The 14,810-nt window shown below is 41.7% G+C and overlaps 1 protein-coding gene across 2 annotated transcripts in view; it reads left to right on the top strand.

Moving 5' to 3' along the window:
• Positions 1 to 4,217: 4,217 nt before the first annotated feature.
• KCNK17 (potassium two pore domain channel subfamily K member 17) overlaps positions 4,218 to 14,810 on the top strand; it is a 32,575-nt gene continuing 21,982 nt past the window's right edge. For both annotated transcript variants that reach the window (XR_012055178.1, XM_030268628.4), the window contains exon 1: positions 4,218 to 4,433. Coding sequence is in view for 1 of the 2 variants with exons in the window: in XM_030268628.4 (XP_030124488.4) it covers positions 4,218 to 4,433 (216 nt within the window). In the remaining variant the exon portion in view is untranslated. The remainder of the gene's footprint in view (positions 4,434 to 14,810) is intronic.

The following is a 14,810-nucleotide window of genomic DNA, read 5'->3' as shown; positions in this document are numbered from 1 at the left end:
CCAAAATTTCCCTCATGTCTTACCACTACCTACCTCACAGATTTTTATCTCCTCAGTTTGTACACTGATCTTCCTCGATGCCTTCAGCTATTCCCATAAATTTACGCAATGGCTTTTTCTGTAGACTTTCACTGGGAGCAGCTAACTCTCTTCTGTCTGTCTTTTTGTATCTTTGAAAATCTCACAGGAAACTTTGTCTCTCAGTATTTTCTTCGGACACAATGTTTGTACTTGCACTTTTAACATCATCACTGTGCTCTGTACCTGCCTTGTGTTAACACCATGACACCTTTGGCCTCATTATGTAGAAGACAAAACTGAAGGTCTGCTGACTTCTGTATCTAACTTATTTTCTCCACCTTGCTTTTTTCCATGCCTTCTGTACTTTATCAAGCCACAGTCAGCCACAACACATGCACTAGTCTAAAGGTGATCCTATCCACTGTTTTACACCATACTGCATGCCATAAAAAAATGATAAAGAGGTTTGTTTATCAGTAAAAAAAGGAGTTACTGACAAAGTGTTTCTTAAAATTATCCTTACTTGACATCTGACTGCAGAAAGTGTGGATTGTTTTTACTGCAGTCCAGAAAATTGCTCCTGTATCTGATACTGATTTTGCAAAGTAGCAGCAAATAATTCGACTACCTCCTGGATTTTTTGATACTGCTGCCTTTAATAAAGCTGACAATAGCTGCAGCAGTTCTCCAGCTGCCCAACAGAAGATTCAGAAAGCTACATTTAAATCAAGCATATGGCCATGCTGGAATAGAAATGAAAAGAATACTGATGCCCTCTCCTGTACTACATAAGTGATAGAAATTTCTTGCTTATTTTGTAAATTTTTCAAGGTTCTGAAAAGCTCCTAAAGATCATGCACATCTATAATAAAAGTTACTTTGAGATACATACTGGGAGCACTGGCCGAGGTTTTGAGCATTGATAGACTAAGTGCTTTCTGATAAATAAAGTGCTTTCCTCTAATAAAAATGTAGTCATCAAGTGTCAATTGACTATCTAAGAAAAGTAACGTGGAAGAACTGCACAATCACAAGAACTTGCTATGAGCCAGAGGAGCACACAAAATGGGTTTTATTGGTCTAACAAGCCATTTTACCAGTGGTATATTTCTGCCCAGAATGGAAAGCACACATGCTCAACTCCAAGCATAGAAAATAACACATTTGCAGCCTCTGAATGTGGCTCTGCAGGCTATGGCAGAAGCAATGGCCCAGGCAGTGTTCATTTGTGCTGTGGAAAAGTAACACTTTGTCCTGAGCAGCTACCACCTGCAATCCAGGGCAGGACAAGATGCAAATGTTCTTCCTGGCTTACACTTACCCTTTTAGGCTACTCAACAAGACCTTCCTCATCCTCAGATATACATGCTGTTCTTCCAGACAACACTAAAGTATCATTGGCAAAGATTTGAGCATGTCTCTGTGGAAATGTAGACAAGTGACATTTCTAAGAATACTCAAGGAAACAGTCATTTAAATATTATATGATTCTGTATAGATTTGTTGTGAAACTTGCTCTCTTTCTTCCCAAATTCTGTCTAGCAAGCACATGCCTGATATTCTGAGTTTTCACAGCATGTCATATAGTTAAAAACCCTGAGTCTCACCTGTAGTTAGTTTTATATATTTTTAGCATAACCATTAAATTCTATATGTGTAGTCCATAATGTTTCAACATAGTTATACTCCGTGTGCTTTGTATAAACTATCTGGGTTTAAATACAGCTAAAATGTCAAAATGTGTCTCAGATGTGTCTATTTCCATCTTAAATGTGATGAGTAAATATATACTTTTTAGTATCCTTGCATTTTTTTCTTACTTATTTTTATAGTTTTCTTTTATATATATATATAATTCCATTTTTGTCTTTAAATATCCCTGAGTAATGAATATCCTGAAAAGGCAGAATTAAGACTGAGCAATAAGTAGCATTGTTGTTTTGTTTTTTATTTTCCTAAGACTGTGCTCCAGATTATATATTTACACTGGAATTAGTCTAGCCTTTGGATATTAATTTTTGCATTTTGCCAGTGAAATCATGTGTTTATTCTAGTCAGTTTAAAGTACATCTCAGAAAACTATGAATTAGCACATTACCAGAACATTTCCAGGGGGGCAATACATGTTTGGAAGCTGCCTCACTTGCAATAGTATGAACACTCCTGTCCTGGTTTAGGGCAAATTTGAGAGAAAGCCTCTGGAAGGAGCCCCCAGAAAGCAACCAGCCACCGCCCACCTGGTTCGGGAAGAATTTCCTCAGAGAGAAGTGGGAAAAAACCCTGTTTATTTAACAAACAAAACACTCCCCAGCACCAAAAAAAAAAAAAAAAAAAAAAAAAAAACCCAAAAAAAAAACCAAAAAAAAAGAACAAAAGAACACCAGATGACAAAAACTCTTTCACCACTATGAAGAGATGACAAATTCAGAAAGCAGAAAATGTCTCCTGGGAGTGGTCGCCCAGTTCTTCATCTCCAGTTGTTGCCGTGCGAGACTGGCTCCGGGCGGGCGCCTGCGGGAGCACGGCAGAAGGAGGAGAGAGGCGGTGGCTACTTTCCCCTTTGGCTCTGTGAGGCTCAGTTCTAGCGTGGGAACAGACAAAATGGCAACACGGGGCTCGGGTGCAAACACGTCTTTATTCAGGGAGCATGTTCCTGAGACCGACGGGGCACCAACCGGGGGTTGGTTATACCCTGTGCCGGGGGCAGGGGGAAACATGAGCTGCGGCCAATGGGACGGGAGGCAGGGGACAGGGGCAGGGAAACCCTGGAGACCCCGGGGAGGCAGGAGCGAAGATGGGAAAGGTGTGGGGGGCGGGGGGGGGGGGCAGGAACCAGACCACATGTCAAGGGGGAAGGACAAGGGAACAAAGGATCGGGACAAGGGACCGCGGAGGGAGGGGGAATGACGGGGGGGGGGAGAAGAGAAAATTACAAATCCCGCATCCGGTGCTGGAGGTGCCTGCTGCAGGTCACAAAATGCAGGCTCTTGGTGTTCCTCGGTGTTTCCCAGGACCCAGTCCGGAGCAGGTTGGAATGGTATTCAGGAAAGGGAAGGGAAAAAAAAAACAGTCCAGGGAAAAAGAAAATTGGACTGCTTAGCTAAACTAACTAATAAGCAAAAGCAAAGGCAAAATCAGGAGCAAGAAGAAGCAAGCAAGCCCAGCCAGCAAGCACTAGTCTCTCCTAGACAACAGAGCATGGGGGGAGGTGAGCCGGCTGACAACAAGACATAACAAACCTTCACTTTCAGAGTCAGTTCTGAAAGCACAGAACAGAATATCAAACATAAACAGAACACATGATTGGGGATACAAGCACCAAAACGTCACTCTAGGACAACTTCCCTAGCAAAAATAGTCACAAGGCAGAGTAAGAAGACATTACACGCTGACAGTGTATAAAGTCATCCTGTGCAGAAACTTACTGGGTTTATTCACCTTTATCTCATATTATTTGAAAAAATAGGTAAAGTACAATGTTCCTATACACCCAAAATGATTTGATTATTTTATCTACCAGTGAGAGAACAGAAAGGAACTTTGGATGATGTCTTATACAAGAAAATAATTAGTCAAATAGGTCTCAGAAACTACCTATATGAAGAAAGTAGTCCCATCTTTCACAGGAAAATCACAAACTATAAAAGGACTGTAAAAAAGCTGCTACCTTTTCGCTTGTTTCTATCAAAAGATTGTTATTACTGCTTTTTAAATTAAATCTTTCAGCTGAGTGAAAGAGGACCGCAGATTTATGCAGAGTGCTAGCGTACTGCTCTCTAAGTAATGCCAGCTGGGGAGGGAAGCACTTGGGCTTGTCGGGAGAGGGACTGGGTAGCATCCCTCGGGGGAGCGAACGTGACTGGGAGCCGGTTCGTGGTCAGGCGCAAGCGGCGCGGAGCGGGGAGTCCTGCGCAGCCTCGCCCTTTGGGACAGACAGATGGGAAGCGGAGCGGCGCAAGACGAGGACGAGGGCGCTGGGGTGGGATGCTGCAAGACGAGCAGCACGTCCATCTTTATTCCCCAGCACAGCTGCGGGCTCCTCTCCTCGCCGCTGAGGGTGGGAAGGGGCCCGCAGGGGGAGGTGCTGGGGGCCGGGCGCCCTGCCAGGCCGGCGCTGCCCTCCTCCCGCGGCCGGCCCCGATCCCGCCGCAGACCGAGCCGCTTCTTCAGTGCCGGGGGCGGCGGCAGCGGGGCCGATGGTGGCGGCGCGGCAGCGGCGGCGGCGGCGGCGCTGGGGGGTGCTGATGCTGCTGGCAGCTTACGTGGGCTATCTGGGGCTGGGCGCCGCCGTGCTTCAGGCGCTGGAGCGGCCGGCCGAGGTGCAGGCGGCCCAGGACCTCCTCCGGGAGCACTGGGAGCTGCTGGCCAACAACACCTGCCTGCAGGAGCCCGCCCTTCAGCGGCTCATCGAGGTGAGCCTGGGCAAGGCGGCGGAGCTGAGCTCAGTACCTGCTGGGGCTGCGGGGCAGATGCTGCCTCCGGCCCGGGTGGCGAGAGCGGGGGAGGAGCGGCACCAACCGCGCCTCCAGCCCGAGAGTAACTTTAAAAAAGAACCAACAAAAACCAGCAAACCTTTTCCTTGTGTAAGTGTATGTGCGCGCATCCCGAAGGAGCTGCCCACGGCGTGGGAGCTTTCCGCGGGCAGCCGCCTCGGTCGCATCGCTCCGTGCCCGCGGGCGCGTCGGGCTCCCCCAGCGCTGCACGCCGCGCTGCGGCCGCCTGTGGTCCCCGCTAATAGAGAGATGCTTTCGTTCTCCACTGCCGTCCTGCGGTGTTTGTGGGTTTTGAAGCGCCGCTGTCCTGACCGAAGGCAGGCGGTGGCGGAGTATCCCGCTACGTGACAATTATCTGCGGTTACTTACAGGTAGTTTAGGTTTGTTCTTGCACTTAGGAAGCATGAGTTATAGTCCGTGACATCTTGCCATTGGTAAATTCTAATGAGTAGGCTTTGTCGTGGTAAATTTAGTTGATGTTTATACTTGTGTCAAACTTTTTCCATCTTCTGCTTGTTTAAAGGGAAATAGAAAGTCATTAGGTCTCTTAAGTTATCCTTTAAAGTGCTTCTGAAGATATTTGCAGTATGCTTGCAAAACGTAAAGCAACAAATGCAGCCTTATTAAAGTACAGATGGTTGCATTTTTATGATACAGATATAAGCAAAGTGACATAAATGGGTTCTCTCTTTGCTCAGCTTTTGCCTGAAAAAGAAAAACCTGCAATATTGAAGTGTCTTGAGTACTTACCCAAACCCTTTGATTTCAGTAGGTGTTGGTAGTTGAGTATGTACTCCTTGCTTTTGTGTGTTTGCCTCAAATAGATGTTGTCAAGTACAAGGAAAACCTGGGGTTCGTTTAGTTTGTTTTATTTAGGTGGGTTTTTTGTTTGTTTGTTTGTGGAATCAGTGTATGTTGGTGACTGAAAGAAACCATGGCAGCTGGTTACTGCAGTTCAAAGAATCTAAAAGAGGCTTGGAACTTGGATATATACTTTTTTTCCCTTTTCAACAGAGAGGAAAATACAAAAGCCATCAAATAGGATAATCATGGGTATTTCAGCAAGGCTCTGGCAGGCAAAATTATGCTGATTCCTTATGCCATATTCTCAACCCTTGGCTTTCTGAGTGGTATATTCTCTATTGGCAGTCAGTAGTAAAGTGATCATATGCTATAAATTTGGGCCTTTGTAAGCTACTGTAGTAGCCACTTTTATTATTTATGTTGTGGGCGATACTACCTGTGTAATTTAAATAGAAAAAAGTGAGAAATATAGCAGAGAAGACCAGTCTGGCATTTCATAAAGCTGGACCTTAGTTAAGCTTCATTCAGCACTACACCAGCTTCATTCAGCGTTGTGTAGTGAGCACCTGGTATGGCACTTGCCCGGGGTTTGCAAGTGCTTGGTGAATGATGGTAATGAGGTGCTAGTAGTGGAGAGAAGATAATCACAACTAAATAGGTAAAAATGTCATTCTGTCAGTTTGTTTTACTGCAACATGACCTCTATTTGTTCTTGATACCCTGGGAATAGGACAGCCACTCAAATTCCTTTAGACCAGAGGTTGTTACAATATGCTGTGTGAGTAGTTAATTGTGACTGAGCAAGTTTTTGATGGGAAAGATATACATAAACTTTGTTTAATTTCATGCAGTGTCTGTGTGTGCCTTCATGCTCTGAGAAGCCATACTCTGAGTTTGAATGGCTTTGTGTGTTATTTTGAATAACTTTAATGCTGAGAAATTAATCCTTAAAAATCCACAGAACTGATGCTTTCCTATACTCTTTTCTAATTTCCTATGCATCAATCACTGGTATGCTCTAGGTGTGCTCAAAAAGAGATGTTTTTCTGTGCAGTAAATTGTTATTGCAGTATGTTGCACATTGTTTATCAGGCAGTGTCATCACTGGCTTCTTTCAGATAAGAAACTTGTATTCTAGATACACAGATGATTATTTGCTAATTAAGAAAGATATAAAGAATGTTTGTGAAAACGTAAAGTAGTGTGTGAATTTTGATTGCCTTGACATTACTGGCAACTCCTCATTGTTTTCTTATAGCTCTTTGATTCCAGATAATGCTAAACTGTGTTTAAGTGAAATAAAATCCTAGTTTGCTGAGCAATGTACAAATGTAATTTTACAACCTGTTTATTGCTTAGTGCCTAGTTACCAACCAGGAGGGGAAATCTACTGTTCCAACCCTTGTGCAGGTGGGAGAGCAACAGAGAGCTCCAGCTTTGATGAGCTAGCGGGAAAGCACGGAGGGAGGATGGGCAGGAGGGAAGCAAAGCAAACAAACCATACTGTAGTAGCTATATGAGTGAATTATCATTCAGTAATTTCTGTGACTTAGGTCCTTTCCAAGGAAGAAGCAGCCTTCTACTTAACAAAGGAGAGGACAGAAGGAGGTAAAGATAGCAGACCAACAGCAAAAGCAACAGTGGAGGAGAATGTGTTAGAAAGCTTGTGACAGCTGTGGTGGTGGGCCCTGCTTCCTGTAGCTGGGGTTTGTTGGGACTCTCTTGTCTGGAGGAATTGGCCAGCTCTTTCCCTGCAGGAGCAGTTCCACATTTCCTGAGTTGTTGAAAGTAGCACGTGCAAATGGTTTACCTGTAAGCAGATAAATCGTTCATGGTCATGTGTTTATACACACACATAGGGCACAATGGAGGTACTGTGGCCACAAGTCTCTCTACAGTGACGTTTACTCAAGGAGCACGTAAGTTTGGCTTTGTTGACCCATCTAACCCCAGGCTATTGTTCTGCCATTGTATAGTGTCTAACTGAACACATGCTCACCAGGAACAAGACTGAGAGCAGGCCATCCTCATGAGCCACTAGGCAACACACGAAGAGGGCAATATCTGGCCTTTTATTGTCATTATGGTGGTGATCTTTTACATGCCAGAATTACTGGGTGTGAAGTCACATCAAAGGAAGACTTGCAGAAGATGTCAGCAGATCCAATAATAAGACAGATTGTAGGTGATACACTTTCAATACAATGAAGAAAAGTAGCTGGACTCAGCTGGGGAGAAAAATATCTATGCCCAGGCAAAAATTATGTTGGTTCTAGATTGGGGAAGTGCCCAGAAAGTGAGGCTGCACACAAAGAGGACACTTTCTCTATGGACATATTTCTTGGAGCTGAGACCCTTTCTGTCCTTTTGGGGTTGGAGACACCTAGACATGCTTTGGTGTAAATCACTTCTAGTGCAAAAGTGCCTCAGCTTTACTGCATAGCGTGAGTGTATACGTAGCTCTGGTCCTGCTGAGTTGTCCTTCAAACTCAGTCATTTTCCTGAATTATTTTCAATGGTTAAAGGCACTCAGCTGCTGTATTTGCCAGTGTCTCTTCAATCAGATGATTGGCTGTAGGGCAAAGCTTGGAACAGCACTTTTTGTGTGTTACCCTATGACCATGACATCCCTTTCATGCTATCCTTCCTTTTCTTGGATAGAAACCTTTTGTGTTGTATACATATTTCCCTAGTACAGATGTCTCCTATATTTATTATATTGTTCTATTGGTTTTCTATTGTAGATATATAATGCTATTTAAACAAAGTTGCTCTCATAAAATGAGAAAATGAAAGCTGAGCTAATTTTGGGTTTTTTTTGACATAGAAGGATGTAAGGTATAGTGAAAAGGGCCTAATGCTAAAGGGCAGGTTGTAAACTAAATGGCTGCAGGTGGATCTAGATACTCTTATCTCCAGAGTCAACAGCTAGAGGTACACAGAGAGAGTAGATATTTACAAGAGCAATGAGATCCCACATGACTGAAAGATCCTCATCAGTACCTTGGCTTGTACTGACATTGAACCAGCAGAGAATTGTGACAGCTGTTGGGAACTAAAACCCTGCAAACAAAGTTTACTAAAATAATCTTGTGCTCAGATGATGCAGCAGGAAGGGGTGAGCATCAGAGATCACCTGACAGTGGTGAGAGTCTTTAAGGAACAGCAATAGCTCCTAGTATCGTGGAAGTGTAATGTCTGTATAGAACCCAATTTGGTCAAATTAACTTGTCACAGATGTAATAGGGTTGATCCCCTGTAATCGTTCTTTCCAACTTCATGATTATCAAAATGTACTACAGCCAATTCATCATTCTCTGGACCTGCTGATTAAAAGAGCTGTGGGTGCCATACCAAGAACTTGCATTTTGTGCTAATAATACCATCTTCTGGCATACGATTGACAGAAGTTGTTGAAGGTAAAATCATTATTCTATAAGGCAGTAGACAGGCACTGTATCATCAGACTTTTTGGAAGGTGCTGAGAAGACATACTGATGACCTCTTTCTGATTAGCCCTAGGTCTTCTGGTAGTGTCTAGTACCTGTGTTCAAAAAGAGAAAGGCAAGGGAAAAAGCACGGCAGCCTATTATACCTCTGCCTAGAGGGATATGTTCTTTTGATATTATCAAATTCCCAGTTACAGCTGGTCAGGCTTGGTGGGAAGTAACAAGGGAGTGTAGCCAGCTGACATTGAGTGGTGAGTGTCTCAGTAATCTGTCCTACCAGAAGGTTTGAGACACACAACTAGCAGTGAATAGCTAAAGACTGGGGGTGCCTTCTAAAAAAATAAATGATAATTCTTGTCAGTTGTTTGAAGATGTGGGTTATTCTTATAGGTACTTGTTCTTCATACGTCATCTTTTTTAATGCAAATAAAAGAAAAACAACTAGGGAAAGAAATCTCAGTTTTACAAGGATAATACAATGCAACCTTTCTGTGTTTTGTAAATTATACAGGCAGCTTCTTTGAACTTCTTTCAACAGGCCCTGCCTATTTCTGTTCCAGCCCAGCTGTTGAGTAACTGTTCTCGTTGGAGTCTGGGAAGTGACTGGAATTCAGCAACGCTTTGTCTTATGAATCATGCCACAGAATCTTCTTTGATATAAAAGTGTAATTTTCAGAAAAAGTACTAGTGGTTTACAGTAGCACTGGTTGCAGCATTACTGCACTAGACAACATCTTTTCCTCCTTTCCTGTTGGTGAATAAGTTTAGATGAATTCTAGAAACTGTAGTGCACATCCAGCTGCAAAGTAAAAGTGCTTTTGCTCTCAAGGTTCCATTGGTTTCAAGGAGCTACTGCCAATTACATTAGCAAACATTGCTGGGGGGACAGGGGAGCAGTTACTTGATCTGCTCTCAGGTTATTCAAGTGGCATAAAATTAAGAAAAGACTCCAACACTATGAATTCAAAAGAATCCAGCTGTTTTATTGGGGTTTTTTGTTTGGTTTTTTTTTGGGGTTTTTTTGGTTTTTTTTTTTTTTGGTTTTTTTTTTTTTTGGTGCAAGTTTTTCTTTCAGGTCATGTAAGTTTCTTCTCCTGACAAAGAATCAGAGCTCATGGCTGGGAAAGGTGTGATTAATAATCTGTTTGTCAATTATTTGGAAATTAATCGACCTTTGTCCTTGCAATCTGAGACCAAGGTTAATGTTAACCATTTTCTTCTGATTTACATCAGGTGTTCTGTGAGGCATAAATGAATGTTTATATGCCAACATTGAACAGAATTTCCAGTGCACAAAGTTTGTGAGTTCTTTTCTCATTAATCTAAATGGTATCTTGGTGCCTTTTGAACATCTTCTTTTCCTCCTTTATATGTGACAAAGGTGAGAAAAAGTGTCTGAAATGAGGCAAGCCGGTTTCAGGAATTTCATGTATGCCCTGGAAAAGTTGATTTTCGTACATGAATATATAAACTTCAACTAAACTTGAGAATAAAGTTCCTTACACCAGTCCATTTTTGCCTTCTTTGAGAACTGCTTTCAAATACACATAGTAAATGCTGCTTTTGCTTTTAAAGGTATCTCAAGATTACTGTCACCTCTGGCCAGAATGCTGCAGTTCAGAAGCAGGGGACAACAGCAGTGATAGGAGCCACAGTTTATAAATATGTCGTTTGTATGACTCTTTCCCTGATGGTTTCCTTCAGGGAAAAAAAAGTCATGAATTCTTATGGATAAATTTGGTAGGGTCATAATCTTCTGGGGCTTTGCTTTTGTAATTTTTGCTTAACTTGCTAATTTTGGGGAGGGCAGGCAAATTAGAATCAGTCTGTTTAATAATTTATATAAAGCTTATTTTTTGCTGTAAAGATTATGGGAGGAATGAGAAGCATAGTGCTCTGAAGAAAGATTGTGAAGAATAGAGTGCCTCAGTTTACATATACACATTCATTCACTCTTTACTTTTTGATCTTAAGTACCTTTTTTGAAAGCTGTATCCTAGTCACATGCTGTTGTGACTCACTGCAGAGGTGAAAGATGGAACTTTTAACTGGTGTCAAGGAGGTCAGATTAAATAATGGTCCTTCTTTTTGCAGTACTTGGTGATCAGAAGCTGTGCTGCAGCCACAGGCTGGTGGTGGAGGGACCCACTTGTGATGATAATCATGCAAGAGCGGAAGTGTGTAAGCTAAGAAAACTGGGAGTTGCCCAGAGCTGGTAACACAGCAAACATGGTAAATGAGACTTATGGGTATGGCTGAAGGATAGAGTGGTTCTGCAGGAAATGCAAAATAATAAACCTACATTTTTTGGGGAGGAAGGTGCAGTACTCCGAAGTCAAGTGGGAACCAAACTGTAGTTGTTGGGGCTGGGTTTTGGTGGTTTGGTTCTTTGTTTTGAAGTTGGTTTCTTTTAGCTAGACAGCATGAACAGTATATGGTTTAATTTTTGCTGGTATGACTGTAATAACTACTTTGCGTTTATTATTGCAAAGCTGTGTAGAGTGGTAAAACTCCAGTATAGGTGAGTCGCACATTATCTGTCATCTGTGGAAGTGCAGCCCCGGAGCTGTGAAGGGTGAAAATTCAGGCTGTAGGAATGATTTAATTTTTTAGTTTCTTTTTTTGACTCAGATAAGGAAACTGTAGTAACTGTGTGTTGTGTTTAGATGTTGCTGCAGAACTAGCAACTGATAGGAAAGAACAAGGAAAGAAAGGAGTATTGCAATCCTAAAATAAGTGTGATAAGGGAGTCAACAGAAATCCACAGCTTCCTCACAGGGTTACCAATTAGCTTCAATTCAAGGAGGGAGTTCCTTGCAGAAATATGCATGAAGTAGGCTTTTGTACTGGGATGTAATCTAACATGGAGCTTGTATTTGCAAGCATTAGCTTGTGCCATTCCTAACTGAAACTTCAGAGCTTATACTTGAGAAAGGTGGAGCTGGAAGCTCAATTTGACTATTCTGAGGCATGTTGTTGTAAGAGGTAACAGGCATCTACATTTTAAATAAACATCTTTGAGTGGACATCATGCTGGTGTTCTAATCACCAGCCATGGCAATATTAAGTAGCACCAAGCAAAGCCTACTTGTGTGGTCCAAAACCAGAACAGCCTACTTGATGAGAAAATGCAGCAGCCTGCAAATGAAGTTTCATTGACCTGTGAAGGTCTAAGAATTTTAAATCTCAATTTATAAATCCTATAGGAGTTACAATAATTCCCAGGAAAATTTTTTCTGTAGTCTAAAGTTATGTAAATATTGTCAGCTAAAGATGCAGTAGTCACTATGAACTGTAAATTATCACTTTAGAGAGGGGGAAATAAGTGCAGAGAAGTGAAACTATGGTTTTATGTTTTACAGCTTGTCTGTCAGTAGAAACCAAAGAACCACTGCATTTTGTTTTTCCTATTATTTTAACCACCCACCTGTTTCCTTTCTGCTTTTTGAATTGCACATGACCTTTAAAGTTCCCAAAACATCAAGCCCAAGCTCTGCAAATTCAGTATTTTTTGGGTTTGAGCAGTTGGTGGTATTGACTGAGGTCTTCATAACTGGTTTTGAACACTGGATTTAAGATGCTGCTTCTACTAGTGCCTTTTAATGCATTAGGTTTTGAGGCAGACACTACAAATCTGCTAATCCTCTATCCTATCTCCTAATCACTGTACAAATCAGCCTAATTAAGAGAGGAAAAGGAAAACCCCTAGGATTTCACCTCGAAGTAATCATACAGTAAAACAAAGTTTCTGGTTCTCAAAAAGGCTGGCTAAGGAAACTAAGCACTTGTGATGCAACGTGTGTGATTCACTTACTTTTTAGTACCTTTTGAACTCTCAACACCCCTTCAATATCAACACTCCTTCAATGTCAACACCTCTTCAATGGAAAAAGCAGGGAGAATTCAGCTGTTCTGCTAGAGTGTTTATTGGCTGGGTTTTTTTCCTGTGTTCTCTCTAAAATTATAAACAATTTTTAATTTTTATATGAAAAATAAAAATAGCTGAAAGCAAAAGTATAAAGGAATACAGTAAACTAAGGAGAATATTCACCAGTATCTCCCTGAATGCTCGGTCAGCCTTCAGGAGTTTGCAATGCAATGACTTCCTGTGCCAGAAGTAATTTCTGTGCATTAATAGCCATCTATGGATTTCTCTTTCATTAATCCACCCCTGTGGGCACATCTGCAGGAAGGCAAGCTCCATTAGTTCTACTATTCTCTGGAGAGTCAATCTTTAGTTTTCTGTCATCATTGTTGCTATGTCAAAGGTTGATTCTAGATAGTACCATAAAACATTTTTTAATTTATGAAAACAAAGACTATATCCTTATCTCCAACCACTGTGAATCTTCCCTTTTAAGGGTGGCATCAATAGCTCTTTCTTCCTAACACTAATGCACTTGACTTTTTTTTTTTTTTTTTTTCTGTGAGTGTTGCTTTATTCAAGTGGCTTTGATTTGCATGAATATTCAGTGGTCCCCATTGGGCTGGCTTTTATAGGTGGGTGGGCCTAATAGTTAATGATGTTATCTAGTTATTTGATAACAAGATTTAACAAATAAATGCTTAGAGACTTCTTGCTGAAAGGGCTTGGAGACCTCAGCAAGCATACCAAGTGCCTCAGTACCAGAAACAGAAAGCAGCTGGCATGCTGCAAGCTCAGGGCTTGCTCTTTGCCAATGAGTAGCAGTTATGTGGGACTTCCTTCCCACTGCCAGCAGTGCAGGTCACTGTCTATTTAGGGCAAATGCTGTGGCCTGTCTTCAGAACCTCAAGATACTTCCTGTGCTTCCTGGCAAGTAGCATCACTACTTGGAGAAGGTTGACAGTGTCCCTGGGATTCTGAGTTGTTACAAGTCACTGCAAAGTTGGCATAGGTGCTCACAACTGCTCAGCCTCTTGCTTCTAAACCAGGCAGAACAGAAGTGCTGCAAAAATGTGAAATTAAACATTTAATGACTTGGTTACTGCTGCTTGCTTCTCACATTATGTCTTTTGTAGGCTCTTTGTTTCCCTTTTCTGCATGAAGTTTTTTCCATTTCTTTGGGCCAATTGTGCCACAGGTTCTTGCAATCCTCTCTGGTTCTTAAGTGTTTCTGGCTTTAAAAACTTGATGTTGAGTTTAATGTTGTCTACTGCTGAGCTTGTATCAGCAAGACATCAGGCGGGAGAATGGACAACAAACATGCTGCATGTTTGAGTTTTTCAAGTATCCCTGATCCAGCTGATAATAAATTTATCCAAGAACTGGACTGTTGCTGTTCCAGCAGGTACATATGTGTTCAAGACTAACTAAGAGATCACAGTTTACAGAAGGGAATTTTGAGGAAAATATCAAGCTTTTTATTTCAAATTTAACTACTGGTTTCTGGAGGTGGGGGGAATATATAATCTATATAATTTTCCAGTGTCTCTCTTGCCATTTAACTTACTTGGAGTTATTTTATGTTCATGCATATTGATTCCTGTCTAGGCCATTGTCAGCAGAGTTTCTTACACTTCTTAAACCAAAGGTCAAATGTTGTCAGCCTGCACCCCATGTAACCTGACAAACCTCAATGCAGATATGAGACCTGGAAGAAGAACAATGAGTTGGGGAATTACACGCAACTGTTCAAAACAAATCCTTCTGGAGGCTTTTTGAAGCAACCTTTTCTCTCTCTTTTGCTTATTTTTTCAGGGGTAGTTGCATGGAGAAGGGAAGCAGGGCTTGATTCTTTTATGTAACTAATGCTATATACAAAATCTTTTTTTTTTAGTTGCCCCACTCAACATTATAGTGACAATTCACAGAAGGAAGCAAAATGCCATACAACATGTGTGGTCCTTAGCTCTTCTCAGAGCACAGGCTCTCTGCTCTGTCTCATAATTTAGAATTTAGTAGGTATAATGTGACTGAGGGGTTTAAGTTGCCTTCAGCTATGAGTAAATCAAGGTATTTCTGAGAATGCATTATCAAAAGTGTTTATTGCTTAGAAAAATGTGTTGATCTCTGAGCTGCTCCTTGTTCTTAGTGTGATAATTAGTAGCTCTAGAGAAAAGA

This window comes from Taeniopygia guttata, chromosome 3, assembly GCF_048771995.1.
Source record: "Taeniopygia guttata chromosome 3, bTaeGut7.mat, whole genome shotgun sequence".
NCBI lineage: Eukaryota > Metazoa > Chordata > Aves > Passeriformes > Estrildidae > Taeniopygia > Taeniopygia guttata.
The sequence above is the reverse complement of the archived record's forward strand: the minus strand, read 5'-3'. Positions and strand labels throughout refer to the sequence as shown.